This window comes from Ambystoma mexicanum, chromosome 6p, assembly GCF_040938575.1.
Source record: "Ambystoma mexicanum isolate Mex_15411 chromosome 6p, UKY_AmexF1_1, whole genome shotgun sequence".
In the NCBI taxonomy this organism is placed as follows: domain Eukaryota; kingdom Metazoa; phylum Chordata; class Amphibia; order Caudata; family Ambystomatidae; genus Ambystoma; species Ambystoma mexicanum.
Window position 1 is genome coordinate 1,543,088,498 of NC_090935.1, and position 15,564 is coordinate 1,543,104,061.

At 43.0% G+C, this 15,564-nt stretch overlaps 1 protein-coding gene across 1 annotated transcript in view; it reads right to left on the minus strand.

Moving 5' to 3' along the window:
- The window catches only part of DNAH6 (dynein axonemal heavy chain 6), a 3,423,448-nt gene that overhangs the window by 100,869 nt on the left and 3,307,015 nt on the right, over positions 1 to 15,564 (minus strand). Inside the window, exons 70-72 of the mRNA XM_069626424.1 lie at positions 11,702 to 11,823; positions 10,540 to 10,669; positions 9,079 to 9,206 (exon numbers count right to left, since the gene is read on the minus strand). Coding sequence (XP_069482525.1) covers positions 9,079 to 9,206; positions 10,540 to 10,669; positions 11,702 to 11,823 — 380 coding nt within the window. The remainder of the gene's footprint in view (positions 1 to 9,078; positions 9,207 to 10,539; positions 10,670 to 11,701; positions 11,824 to 15,564) is intronic.

Here is a 15,564-nt window from a genome sequence, read left to right on the forward strand (position 1 = left end):
TAAGTCTTTGCCAAGAGTTCAGAACGAAGTTGGTCAGTAGAAAAGTTAGCTTAAAGAATGGAGAAGGACAAGCCCTCGGATTGGCAAAAGGTTTCACACACCTTCACCGCGGCTGGACGAAACGAACAACCGGATTCAAACAGTGCCTTAAAATGGAGAAGCAGCTGTAGCTGAGGTGGACGTTCCTGGCAGGTCCTGCAGGCTCACGGTTCCTGAAGCGACTGTTGGACTGACATTGACTGTAGGAAGACTGGAGGGTCCTGCACTGCCCAGGGAAGAAAACAGCAGCAGAGCAAAGCAACTAATAAAAGGTGCGCTCCTTAAAACGCAAGCAGGGTCCGTTCCTCCTGGCTATCGGTTCACTGCAGCTCTGTACAGCATATTTGACCAGAGAAGGGAGGCCTGGTGAGCAGTTTGGTGAACTGGTTGTTCCCACCAGCTCAAGGGGAGAAGATTCCTTGCAGATCTTCCCTGACGTTGGAGTATGAAGATCCGGACCTTCAGCAGGGCTTCACCGGGAGGTTCAGTCATTGTAGGGGTCCTCTTCTGTCAGCTCTTCTTTGGTTCTCTCGTTCCAGTGGCGACTCTGCCTTTCCAGCCCTAGACACCTGCTTTTTATGAAGTTTTCCCCCATTCACACAGCCTGGCTGTCAATCACACAGCAGGGTGGCTGTCCCGCTGGGACAGTCACCACAGCCAATCAGATCAGAGTGCGACATGGGTCTCCAAGGAGACCCTGTGCAGGAAGTCCTAAACCCCTCCCTCACATCCTTTCCCCCCCAGACATACAGGCGCCTAAGGAGGGCTTCTGTGTAGAAGCCCGCCAAAAGACAGTGAACAAAGGAACCAAGCCTGGTTTGGCACGCCGAGTAAAACACAAGAAATACTTTTACAAAAAGAAATGGCTTATAACCCCAGCCGGAACCGAATTAAAGTTAATATGGTCCAGCGAGTTTAAGTTCGAGGCTACCAACATAGCCTAAAACAATACCAAGGCTATGTAATATAACCGCGATAGAAAAAATATGGTAGATGCCACTGCCACCAGCCAAGTCTTAATGAAAATGGAGTGAAACAATGCACCAAGAGAAACAGACAAAAAGGGATAATAGTAGCCCTTTCCAGTCCTGTATGGAAAATAGGTTGTACTGGGTCTGTGGTTTTACAGAGGCTAATAAAGTTAATGGTAACTTTATATGTTCTGGGAGACAGTCAGTCCCAGAAAATGGAGTCGGAGTTGGGGAGTCTAAAAGACAACCCTGTGTCACTGCACTGAAGGTGCTGTGTAACACACAGTAAAAAGATGATGCCTATGGAATAGGTGAGGCTCCACAGTCTATGAACACACAAAAATGTTAAACACACACAGCAAAACACATCTAAGAGTGGGAAAAAAGGCCCACACACTTACCAGGTGAAAAAAATAAGGTATCAGGTAATATTATCCCCATATATATGGTCACCGTACATAATATCGCCGGGAAAAGGTGGTGGCGATATTATTTGGGTGACTGTATGTATGGGGATAGGGGCAGCCAAAAAAAAAGGAACAAAAAGGGTTTGGGGGTTGCGGTGGTGTCCCCCGCATGTTCCATGCAATAATGTCCCCACAAAAAACGGCCATTTTTCGGCGATATTTTTGCATGGCGATATTTTTGTGGGGACATTATTACATGGAACCAAAAATAAATCCTAGAAATCCAGCAAAGCTGCTGAGGGACTCAGTAGGTAAGGGAAATTAGCCATTCTGGAGAATTCTCCCTAACAGAGCAAAATCTGAAAGCGGTCCGGAAAGCAGGAAAGGGTTTGGCAATATGCGGGTGTGAGTTTGCAGAGCGAAATCTAAAAGCAGTCCGGGAAGCAGGCAAGGGTCTGGTGATGCAGGAGCAAGCAGTGTCCAGAAAACAGACCTGATCAGAAAACAAAGTATCAAGACAGCAAAACGAGGAACAAGAATTCCACAGCATCTTCAATCAGAAGCGCTGTTAATTGCCAGGGGGCGTGTTTAAGTCAAGACCGTCACGTGACTTGGACTTTGCGCGCTTCCTTACGCGGGACACGCAATGGTATGCCTGAACTGACTTCCCCCGGTTTCCGTGGTGATTTGTGAAACACCTGACCTGTCTTCCCAAGTCTCCACGGCAATCTATACCGTGCGAGAAAAGGCAGCGGGGAGGACCCTGTGTGAGTACGGTAATGTGACCGCCTTGGTATGCCATCTTAGTTAGGTAGGACGTGTAGGCAGAGTCCTGACACAAGGCAGGCCGAAGGACATATGCAAAGAAGAACAGTAAGCAACAGCCAGCAGGGAAAGACACTGATTGATGTGAAGATGCTGAAATTGGGAGAATCGGAATCACATCTGTTAAACAGCTACGTTTTTAGGAGTTTCCGAAAGATGTGGTAGGAAGGTTTGTTTTTGATGACCATGGGGATGGAGCTCCAAATGGTGGGAGGAGTGACTTTGGCATTTAAATGTGGGATTAAGGAGAGAAAGAGAGGAGGGTGACTATAACGGGCGAGAGGTGGATTTTCTGGAGATACAGTGCTTGAGGTAGGTGGGTGCTGTACCTTGAATACAACAGTGAGTGATAGCCAGGATTTTGAAGTCAATGCAAGCTTTGGTGGGCAGCCAGTGGGTATCATGTCTGGCTTGTGAGATGTGGTCTGAGCGATGTAGACCCCATGAGCTCTGAGGGCATTGTTTGTAGCAGTTTAGATAGATGTTTGGCAGAGGTGCTCATAAGTAGGGCACTGCAGTAATCAGGTTTGCCGCCTATCATGGCTCTGGCAAGTGTTAGGCAGTTGTTGGGAGATAGACATTTCCTGCAGGGTTTTATGAGTTTGGTAGGGTGGAAGAAGCTTGGGGGCTGACAAGCCCAGACATTTTGAGCTCTGCGTCCAAGTTTGTGCATGTCTGGAGACAGGGAAAGTGTTGCCATGAATGATGATAGAGAATGGGGGGTCAAGGTTCTTCAGACGGTGGGTGGACCCAACAATGCGATGCTCCGTCTTTCCATAATTAAGGCAGAGGTGGGGGTTGGCCATCCAGTTCTGGATGATACCACAGATCTGATTTATGGTGGTGGTGTCTTGAGAGTCATTGCCTGAGATGGGTAGGAGGATTTGAGTGAAATAATGAAGTCAGTGACAATGGAGCAAGGGTTCTAGAGCAGAGTTTGACAATTTGGGTGGGGCACATATCCCATTTGCAGTTGGAGGGTTTGAGAAGCTGGATGGTTTTACTAACTTCTGCAGTGGTGACCGGCGAGATGTGGAAGGTGCTAGAGATTGGGGGGACAAAGTGTGAGGGAGTGGGTCCTGTGGTGGGGAGGATCTTATTATCCAGTTGTGTTTTTGGTGACAGTTTTGACCCTTAGCTTGTGCGTTTTAGCTGCAAGGGCAGTTTGGATGGTTGTCTTTAGGGAATAGGGAGATAGGCAATACAGGGATCTCTTATTCTTTGAGAATGGAGAAGAGCTGTTTGGCTTCAGAGCTGGCCTCAGAGATCCTCATATTAAATTAGTTGGCTTTCTTGGAAATAAGTGGTTCTTTGTATTTTTTTGCTGCAGCATAGAAGGTGTTTTTGTTGGATATGGTGGGGTATCTTCTCCAGCGATATTCCATTGAGCGGTTGTGCTTACGGAGTGAACAGAGTTCTTCAGTGAACCAATTATATGTTCCCTGAGCTTGTTTCAGGAGCTTAGTTTTGAGGGGGGCATGTTGGTCTGGGGTACTGTAAGGACATATTTGGGGATTTTATTGGCAGAATCCAGTATGGAAATGCAGCCATTTTGAAATAGGTGCCAGGCATTACTAACATATTAACTGCCCCGCTCCCTCTAATTTGTAATGCAGTTTGTGAGCACAGTGAAATGCATTCCATTTTTTCATGAAGAGCAGAAACATGTGCGACAGGAAGGCGAATGGAAACATTTGCCTGAAGCTTTCATTGTTCTGGAGCAGAGAGAGATTTTACAAAACATTCTTGCACAATGATTGGTAGGAAGGGAGAGGTGGTACAGCTGATGTCATGGGTGAATGACTTGCAGTTGATAGACAGGGGGAGTTTTTTTAATGGGCAAAGTGAGATGAAGAGGTCAGAGCTGTTCGGGACTTGAGTGCGAACAGTGACTTCCAGGATGGGAGATCCGTGGCTGCAGTCTCTAAGATAAAAAAGAGTGGGAGAGCTGCCTGTCTTTGAAGCATTCCGAGGTAGTGCAAGGCTGTGTTCCCGGGAGTTGCGCGAGGGAGGTTTGCATAGATAAAAATCTGGTGACAAGTGCTTCAGAATTCACCCATTTTGGTGAGTCAGTTCAAAGATGAGGAGCGTGAGCATGTATGAGATGCATTACATTTATTAAAAGACAGTGTAGTGAGGTAATTTTAAAAAGAAAAATATGTTTCTCTAAGCATGTTTGCACTGGCTAAAAAATGATGCACACTGAGTTAATTTTGTGATGTGTTTTATTCAGATATCTTTTTGATGCATTTTTTCTAAAAAGAATGCAATACAAGGTTTTTATTTCTTCCATGTTGCTATATGCCTGTTCTCTTCACTGTGTTTTGTTTGAGGAGACAAGGTTATGCTCGCTGTTGGTAAGCTGGATTGTGTATAACATACATATATTATAATAAAAAGCAAAGCTAGAACAATTTTATTGGTTTTATTTTATGTCTCCCATGTTTACTGTGTTAGGGGAAAGAGTCAATGGGCAATTATAGTGTTATACCAATGTGGTAAAGAATTTTGCTTCCTCATTTACCCTATGGGACAATTTTAGAATAAGAGTAAACGTATACAAATAAGCAAGACTGAAGGGTGTGTGGGTGTGAATGAGTCCTTCTTTGCATGCGGAAAAGAAGGAAGTGTCAGATAAAACACATAGGTTACCGGATGTAAAAAAGCCAGTAATACAAGCCACATATAATAGGTGGCTTTCTGAATAAACTCACTGGGTTCCCTGAAAGTGTGATAGGTCTAGGGAGTTCTCTACAGGCGACCAAAAAATATTCTAATAGAGAGGAAAGGTTTGTTTCATGATGGGGATGTAGTATGAAAAAGATATGCTCACCACTATACGACAAAAATAAGGTAATTCTGAAAATACCGCAAAAGTGAGATACCACTAAAAATTACTGCCAATACAAGCTAACACTATATTATCACCAAAATAGGGTAATACTGAACTATCTCTATTGGTAAGGCCAGTTTACCACCAAAATATCACATTAAGAAAATACTGCCAAATCCAGAATTTGCCCCGAAAGACAAAACCTCTTACAGTACTCAATAGGGCATGGTGGTTGCGATCAGCGAGTGACTGGGGATCACAGTGTATGGGGCTATGGGCTGTGTGTAGACGAGCCAGGGTGGGTGATCATATCTTCTGTGAGCCTTCAGGTGTTGCAGGCTAAGCTAGGGGTGGGGAGATAGTGGGCCTCATTACGAGTCTGGCAGTAACCGAGCCGGAAGACCTGGCAGGTTACCGCCGGACTCGTATTACCATTCCGCCTCTGTGATTCCCGGAATTACCGGGGCATTATGACCCCGGTGACCCAGGAATTCCGGAGGTGGAATTCTGTAAATCCCCATGGAGTCCCATAGGACTCCATGGGAATGGGGACCATGGAAACACTGGTTTCATCTTTGACAGAGCCAGAGTTTCCATGTCCGCCTGCAGGTGGGCGGTGTTAAACCCGCCAGGTCAGACCAGGAATCTTAATCAGCCGGTCTGGAAAGAACGGTGGCAGTGGTTTTACCACCACCATTCTTTTCCGGACCGACAGGGTCATAATGAGGCCCAGTGTGTCTAGAGGCAATTTATGGATATAAGATGCAAAATTCAGCAATGAGTGGTCCGTCCAAGGTAGGGGTCTAATGGTTGTGATGGATAGATTGGAGTTAAAGGTTACCATCCATTCCAAGGTACGACTTTTGATGTGGGTTGGAGCAGAGACCAAATGGGTAAGGTTCATTTCTGAGAGGGTGGTAGTGAGGGTGGTAGCCTTTTTGTCAAGGGAGTCGTTGAATCCTTGGTTGAAGTTACCAAGTAAGATGAGTTTAGTGGAAGGTGTAATGAACGAGGAGATAAAAAGGGCAATGCCAGCTTCAGGGGAGCTTTGGGTGTTAGGTTGCTGGTAGATGAGTACCAGACTGATGGTGGTGTGTGGGTGAGTATCCGTTTATTGAGTAAGACTTCTTAGCATGGTAGAGATGGTGTTGGGAGGTCTTGAATGGGCAATGTGGACTTGACAATGAGGGTCATCTGTTTTGGAGGGACAGCCTGAATTTAGGATGGTGTATCTGGGGGGAATAGCCAGGTAAATTGCCAGGATGCATTTTGAATTCAGTAATTGCAAAGATGTCTAAGTGCTTTTCTTCAATAAAGGCATGGATGTTGGGGGCATTGGTGCACAGTGAGCACATGTTGATGAGGGCACAATCTAAGTGAGAAATGTGGGTGGGTAATGGATGGGTCAAAGGGCTGAGAGGGGGAATGAAGTGTAAGGGCAGAGGGTGGAGTATATGGGGAGGGAGCGAGGGCTTTGCTGTGCGTGAATGTAATCTGTGTCATCCCAATTTAAGGTATGTAACCACAAGAGTTGAGGAAAGATGATGGCTTAGTACAGGAGCGTAGAAAAGCAATTCTTTAATGGCCATTGTGAGGCTTGGATGGTTTGGGTATAGTATGTGTGTTGGGGAGAAGGAGATGTGTATTAGTCTGGATAGGGCAGGTGTTAAGCGGAAGTAGGAAATAGGTGGGATTTGGTTGAGGAATGATATGGGGAGTAGAGGTGAGTGACCCAGGAGAGTCAGATGGTTTTGCAAGGGGCATGCTACTGCGAGACATTTCCAAAGGTGAATTCAGTGTGTGAGGTATAGGGGTTTAGAGGGGGAAGGAAGTATGTAGGGGTATCAGAGGGCTTCGAGCATTAGGGCGGAAGATAGAATTACATGGGTAACAGTTTACTATTGTAAAGGAACACTTACTTTACACATTATGCTGGAAGCGATGTTCTGTATAGATTGTAGATGAGTGAATAGTAGATGGAGATGATGTCAAACTATGCCTCAACTCAGAGGGTATAGCTGGCAGAGCAGTGAGATCGGGTTGGTCGGTTGGCATTGAGTGAGTGGGTTGAAGAGATGAGGAATCATAGGCCTTATATGTGGGCCTTGTCGTGGGCTGGCTTTACCTGCCTGGGACTTTCAGGTGCCATGTTATCCTGGAATGGGAGCCCATCCGGTGCATCCTGAGGTGGGACTACCAAAGGCACTGGTCTGCAACAGTTCGAGTTGGGCAGAATTCTTATAATGGATGGCTACACATTGTCATCTCTTTTACTACCTGTCCTTTTACTTAATCAGATCTTCCATTTGCTGATCGTTATAATCTATATATATATATATATATATATATATATATATATATATATAAAATGCTTAGGTATTTTTCCATACTCTCTCATGCAATTTATTAATAATCGGTTTCCCTCTGCTGTCCAAATGGCAAAATGCACCCACTTCAACAACAGCTACCATTTCAACAAACAGAATGAGCACGGGTCTACGCGGTTACCTTCACCTTCCACTATTGCAAACATTCAGAAGTTGCTTCTTTCCTACCCCACTTCTCTTCACACAGCGCACAGCGGTTCCAGTGTCAATGAACAGTTAATTTCCAGCTCACCATTTCAGCCTCTAAAGAGCGAAACACTGTAGGACGAATGCCTCCTCACAAGCTAAAACTGAAAGTAGGTGCTTAATTATGCTACTACGCAATCTTATGCCATCATGGGGACAAGGTTGACAATTACGTGTCTACAAAGACACATAATGGAGGCATGTGTAATCGATGGTACTTAGATACTGTTCTTAAATCGCGCATACCTCTCATTCCATCGGATGTGTTTAGCCTTTTCAATAATCATTAATAATTCACAGGGATCTACCGACCCTCTGAAGTACCGACCGATATTGACCTTTAAAATATGCTAGAATTCCTATGTTATGCAGGGAACAGCTAGTTAATGTAGAATGTGTTCAGATTTTTAAAAAGCTAAAATGCCGCTTGTAAAGTGGTGCAGAAAAATTGTTTGAACAGTTTAATAAAAATGTATCTAAATGTTTTACATCTCTATTAGCACCCAGGAAGGAACCAATCAGGTTGCTCGGATTCTGAGCTGAATACCACATTCTCAGGACAGGTTCCATGCAACTTGACAGTTGCTTCACCCACCATGCCATCTTCCTCCCACCCTGCCTTTGCTTCTCTTTCATTTTCCTGTCCCTCCCACCCCCAGCCCCCTTAACTGATTCCTTTAGTGGCGGCAGCACCCCAGCCACCACTGCCACTACATTTTCCTGCTGGCCACCATGGAAATGGAGGAGGGGCTCCGCTTGGAGCCCCGTCTTCCAGCTGTGTGGCGGTCATCTTGCGTAAGGATTTTGTATGAATGAACGGGACGCAGCAAGGTGTCCCATTCATTCTTACAAAAAAACATTTTTGTCAGCTCTCTGGGTTTTCAGTTTGGCAACCCAGGGTGCTAATAGCAATAACACCCAATCCAGTGAGCCGGACCAGGTGGTTATGGCACCAGGGCCCATCAGAAAGGCCCTTGTGCTGTACCTTGGGCCCCAGCCCACCAGAAGTGGTGGGATCGCTAAATGCGTCTGTAACCCTGGTGTTGGGATATTTCCTATCTTCATGATGTGTAAAAGGAGTTTTAATAATAGGGCCATAAGACATTTTGGAAGTCTCTAGAGATCTCTGCAAGTACATAGTCTTCACCTTAGTCTTTCTATTATCGAAGAGTCTAAAGGATGTTATTGATTTTGGGCCCACATTTTTCAATACAGAATGCAGTATTCCTGTGCGCTGTCAATTAGCTGTGAGATCAAATAGAGGGGAGAGACCATTCAGTGCAACAACAGGGCAACAGGGCATCAGGGTTTGGTGACGGTGGCCTTCATCCGGATACACGGCACATTGCTTAACGGCTGAACTTCCTTAGGGAAATTAATGCAGTTCACATATGCATTCAGTTTACTTTGACACAGTCCATGCTCCTTACCTTTAACACTTTTAGAAGGTTGTTAAATCGGTCCACTTCTTGTCCCAGTACAGTAGTTAAGGAATTGACACGTCCATTTGCATCCCTTGCAAAAAGGCTCTCGGAAGCGACCTCCATGTCGAGTTTCTCTAAAACAACAAAAAGGATTCCAAAACATTATACTAAGTCCTTCAAGTGAAACAACAATTTTAGAAATCTCCCTTTTTACAGTAAACATTCACAATTGACAATTAGAGGAAATAGAATATTGGTAAATGATTACAACTAAGAAACTACAAAAGAAACAAGTACTATATAACGTTTTTTGATTTTGCTGAATTTTGAAAGAGTGTGTGGCTTGATCCTGCATGAAGTTCAATTAAGGCTTGTCAAATCATGTAGAAGAGAGCAGAAGCCCTGCTTGCTACTGGAGATGTGCAGTGAGTTGCATGATACGGGCACAATGGAGCTCACATTACAATAATTATAGGACATACAATTAGGATCACAGGAAAATACTTACAAAATGCAAGCTATGTGGATCATCTATTAGACTGCAAGCCTATGATTTGGAATTTGTCATACATAATTTTACACAGCAGCCTTGAAAAGGTGCCAGAAGGGCACACAAAATGTGTCAGCTGAAATTGAATAAGTATTATGTACATTGTTCCTGGTGAAAAACCAATTAAACCAATACGAATAATTAAAGAATCATTTAATTTAAATCAAAGATTTGGCAAATCGATTTTGAACAGAGTGTGGATTAACAGATGCATTGAGGTAAACAAATCCTCCATTATCCCATTTATATTTTAGTTGGCTAGAATTTGGCAATTCATTAATATTTCCCTTCTATAGTTCATCGTTGTGGGCGTAGTTAGATTTTTCTCTAAAATAATCCAGACGTGGAACCCTTGCTCACTGTTCTTGGAGAAGCACAGCTCCACCTCACTGATGAGGCCCAACCAAGCCGAAACACGTGTCTGGGGTTGCTGTTGGTACTTGTGTTCAGAAGAGAATTGCCAGGCATTTCGGTGCTGGACTGCCCTTGGGCAGGACAAAGACTGATATGTAGTGGACATTTCTCTTCTGTGAAAGTATGGTGAGCTAAAGACTCTGGTTGAGACTCTAACCCGGGATATAGGCCGGTAGTAGAGAAACTCCCAGAACCCCCCTTTGTTTTTGTAATTTAATAAAGGCCTTTCAGAAAGCCTGACACACAATGAAAGCATTGTTCTTAAACTAGGTTGTCCACTGCAATAAATTGAAAATGCATTTGGGTTGGGAACGAAGGCGTGAGTGTTGAAAGATACTCATTTATGCTTTTTCATTTAATAAATGGGTACCTTATGCAATATGAGAGGATTGAGACACAGTCTGAAATGAGCCTGCATGGAGGGAAGATGTATTGGGCATCGATAGGGTCGAGTATTAATTCTATTTCTAGTAGGTTACGCCCACATTACTACGGTTAATTACCTGATAGTTTTGAAAGAATTGTGTCAGCAAGTTCTTGGACAATTTCATCATTGCTTTTGCCTGCTCCTTGTACAGTTGTTCTTGGTTGCACATCTAGAATAGTAGTGATTAAAGTGCTAGTTTCTTTCCGCTGTAAACAATATAAAAAGGAATGCTTTTAAGAAAATACATATTAATCACATCCATTCAAAACCTTATCTTTCAGTGGGTTTCTATTTTATCACATATTTTCATGCGTAGAAGTACGTTTGAAAGGAACACAGTCAGTAGTATAATTATCACAATACTGAAATCTAATCCAACAGATATTTCAATGGAGATTAAAAATTAGCAATAAGGTACAGAGCAGGAGGGGGAGGCATTACCACTTTAGGTAATGCCCTGTGGCCCATAGTTACAGGCACGAGCGATACGAGGGCATTAACGAAGTCCTCGGGACATTAAATATTGTAAAAGTGGTGATTACACTATGGTACAGACCTATTACTACATACCATTGATATCCTAGAACCTTCCACTCGTTAACTGCAAGAAATCATGGCATATCATGCGTTTGCCCGAAATTCATGAAATGCATGCTGGCTCTTATTAAAGGCAATTATTACCAAAACAAATCTTCTGATGGTGTAATAAGTAATGATTCATATAGTACAATTTCTGGCATATGCCCTTTTCACTTGCATCTTTTGTTAAGGCCTGTAACATCTCGGCATCTCCGTCTTTTCATGTTTTTCTCTGATATAAACCTTTACCTTTGGTGACTGTAGAATTTTGTCCATTCACCATTGCCAAAATGATCCTTGCCCAAGCCAAATGTTAGTGAAATTGAGTCTAGATAAAGTGTCAGTGTGGTCCCAGTAGACTGGCACCACTTTGAGTGATTTTGTCATAAGCAACCAAAGAAAAATGGAAGTAAATTAGTTTCAAATGTCAGGTGATAAACACAACATGAAAAAGTACTTGATGTGATCCCAGAATTACAGAAAACAATTTCAATCTCTTATGCAAGAGATCCAATATAAGTTGTTAATGGTTTAGCAGCGCATACTCATTGTTTCTGCTAAGCAGGCTATTATTTTTGCATCAGATTCTCCCTTCATGCAACCAACAATATTTTATTTAAAACAATTAAAATAAAATGGGATTACCAAAGCTCACAAACCTGGAATGCTAAATTGGCATTTTCATGCATACCAAATATTTCTGGGTCATCAGTTAGAGGGAGATTTTCAATGTATTCTTTATAAACTGAGAGGCTGTCGGAGGGAGGAGCAAAATATATGCCTGAAAAATAAATTGCATCAGAAGAGTTCATTAAGCATGCAAGTAAAATGAGCACAATTAACGTGTTTATAAAAAATAGGTATATGTTTCAACATTTGATGAAAACTGTATTTTACTCTGAATTGATAAATAAAGCATTACAAAATAATTCATGAACTGAGTCACTTAAAAAAAGGTCATTCTGCAATCAAGCAAGATCAACCATCACCATCTTTTCCATTTAAGGTCCTGCTTGTGAGAAGTTACCCTTTGGGTATTTAGAGCTATTTAAAAGTAATCGATTGATGGATATTTATATAAATTCCAATACACCATAGAAGCCAATATCAAAGAAACAGGTGCAGAACTAAACAGCCACTATAATCAAACAGTTGGCGTAATCTGCATTTGGGAAAGCCATGAGTTATTAATCGTACAACTGCCCCAGTGCAAGGGGAGACTGTTGTGGTCACTAGCAACAGCAGCAGAGTTCCAGGACAGCACATGGGAAGGCCATTTATATGCAGGTTTGCGCTAAGTTCTGGTTGCTGGAACATAGTGCAGATTTTTACATGCAACTTTCTGAAAAGTGAACTTAATTTACGAACTCACACTTCGCCAATGCAGAGGCTGGTGGGCAGGAATCACATTCTTTAAGAAGGAGACACGTTTAAGGTCAAAAAGAATCCACTGCTGCCGTGGACAAACCTCAACCTGTGCGTAGGTACAATCCGATCATCCTTTAACCAGATCTGAATAAATTTAGGACTTTCCGATGTATTGTGATACGTTCACCAAGGAATGTACATTTTATTAAACTCCAGATATACTATATTGAAGAATCAACCTTTTTGTATGTAGTTATCTCTTCCTCTATGTAGCCAATGTATCACTCTAATGATGTCTTCAGGACACAGACCATTCACCATGAAGATAAATCTAGCGCCTGGATTGTCAAATTATTAGCTTGATGAGGACGATCAATCAGCAGTAGTCAGGATGGTCTGACAGAACACAATGAAAGCCTTACAACAGGGATGGACAATTTGCTATTCAATTAGAATGCAGCCAGGCAAAATTGAGCATGTTGGGAAAAGCATCTATAATAACATATCCATCATGATTACATACGTTCCATGTGCTTATTATGATAACAATCTAAAATGAAGGTGAACATTCCTGAACCAGGAGCAGTGGCTCCCTACAGAAAGCACACTGAGTTACATGGCAGTAATTAAAGCATGTAAATGTAAATCTCTTGCAATCATTCTATTATATCTTTGATAATGTGTCGTCATTCTGTGGATACGTTTGGACACATCTGGCTTAAGGCTTGCATGTGCAGAGTGGCTGTGAACCTTCTATTTGCCCAAATGGGACTTATGTATGGGAGCGAGGGGTCCACAGGCCCCCTCACGTCGTACGATCCACAGTACAAGGCTTGGACCACGTGCCTCCGGTAGTGGGATTGCCCCTTGCCCTTATGTAAAGTTAACCACGGTTGAATTATACATAGATGGGACTACTGAGCAGGAAACGGGGCATCCATCTTTTGTGCCCCCTTTCGACTCCATCTTGGGTAAACAGGCCTCACTGCGATAGTACAGCAATGCTCAGCCCCCCTTCCACCGCAGCAGCCAAGGACAGAGACACACACACAAAGCGCGCAGGCAGCTGGCTGGCCCCCACCCTTGCACTCCCCCTGCAAAGGAAAGCGCTGCGCTTCCATTCTCACGCTGAAGCTGGAGGAAGTTGCAACAATCAATATGCTACAGTTTTCTTCCTCTGAGATCACTGTTCGTCTGAGAACCGGCATGTGAACCAGGATGAGCTAAGCACTTTATGAGGACGAATCGAGCAGAAACGTGCAAGCCACCCACCCCCATTAGAACAATTTATTGCCATCCTGACCCTGCACCCTCTGTAAGGTATTTCTTCCAAGTGCCATACCCTCCACCCAATACACTCCTTACTAACCTTAAACATTTTTACTACTATATATGCTTTTACTTGCACTAATGAGTTTGAAACCTAGGAAAAGATGTGAAACACAGCCTGATTCTTCTACATGCACAATAAGGTCAAGCCCTTCAATTAAAGCCACAAATGACCCAATTGTACTGACAATAATCATTGTGTGTGACTTATGTAGAAATGTGACAAGTAGCATAAAATGTTTTAAATAATTTGTTATTTAGTGTGTAACATATTAGCTTAGGTAGTGACCACAGTGACCGGACCCTGACCTGCATGGAGCACAAGATGTTTGACGTCCGTCAGCTACTCAGCCAACCAGGAGGAAGAGATGCTACCCACACCTACAGCACCACACCGTCTGGCCAATCGGGTCCATTTAGCATTTTTTGTTAGAGTTACTTTAACTAATATAAATACAAGTATGATGTAATGAGATTTGGGAGAGTTTTTTGGGTTATTTCCTAGCTGGAGAAATAAACCATCCTTTGAACTCTTGCAGCCGGGTCTCAGTGTCTCTTTCCCTGACAAGGGGTTGTGTCTGCTATTTTATTTGTTCTCTCACACGTAGTAAGCCGGGGAAAGGCACCTACACTTATAAAGCTACTGTTTGTACTGATATGACAACCTATACTAGTAAGCCACTGAAAATGCTGAGGCACACTTTTGCACCTTCCATATATTGTATGGATATGACCACATGCACTAAAGTAACATGGAAATCTAGTCAGATGTGGGCTTCCGTACTACTTCAACACTTAATTACAAGAGGAACTGTAAATGCCCTCACCATATGCGCACATGGGTCAACATTTTGTGCATTGATGCCTAAGGAATCCAATGCATTTCCACAAGCAGAACAATCTACTGCAGGCAGAACTGCATTTCGATTTGCATGGCAGAGGGAAATGGGATGGTGGAATCCATGGCCCTTTTTCCCTAAACAACTCATTGGAGATGATGGTCATCGCAATAGGTGTGCGTATAAGTTATAAACATGCTTTGACCAGGGAGTTTATGATCAGCATCATTTCGAAGGAGTTCTTTAGTATTCACAAACCTGCTAGGGAGAGATTAAACTATACTATTGTGCTGCACTTTTGCAAAGCTATGGGTTTAATAGGTGAACATACATTCAGTCATTAAATATTGGCTATTTTCGTTGTGCAAGAATGTAAAGTTTTACAGAAAATACATAAACAATCCAATGTTTTAAAGGAAATTAGTGCTGTTTTTCTTCTGATAAAGCAATAATAAAGTAAAATGCTCTAAATAGAAGCCTATGATTTTGACAATGGGTATTACAAACAGACCAAAGGGGTTTTTGATGAGGGCATCCTATGCCGCCTCACACGCCAATCTATTTATGGCACTCTTTGAACAGATGTATGCTTTGGTGCACAACACACGATACATGTGAGGACTTGTCATAGATGCATTGATATTTTCCTAATATGGGATGGTACAGCCAAGGAGTTTACACAATATACCGAATATCTGAACTCCAATACCTTAGGGCTTGAACTCGGAAATATGCACAACACTGAGATCTCTTTCTTAGATTTGACTATCTATATTAAAGAAAGAACATACACACATGCACCTTCTCAACTCTGCTGCCCACATGAGGCAGTCTCCTACCCTGCTCCCCCTTCCGGCCTATTTCTGCAGGAGTCTGTCCTGACACATTCTGGTTTCACCATCACTGTCTTGTGGCCAATGCATGATTGGACTTTTATGGACTTCATTGATTCACTGTGCGTCACCCTTTCTCAACTCTCATGCTGG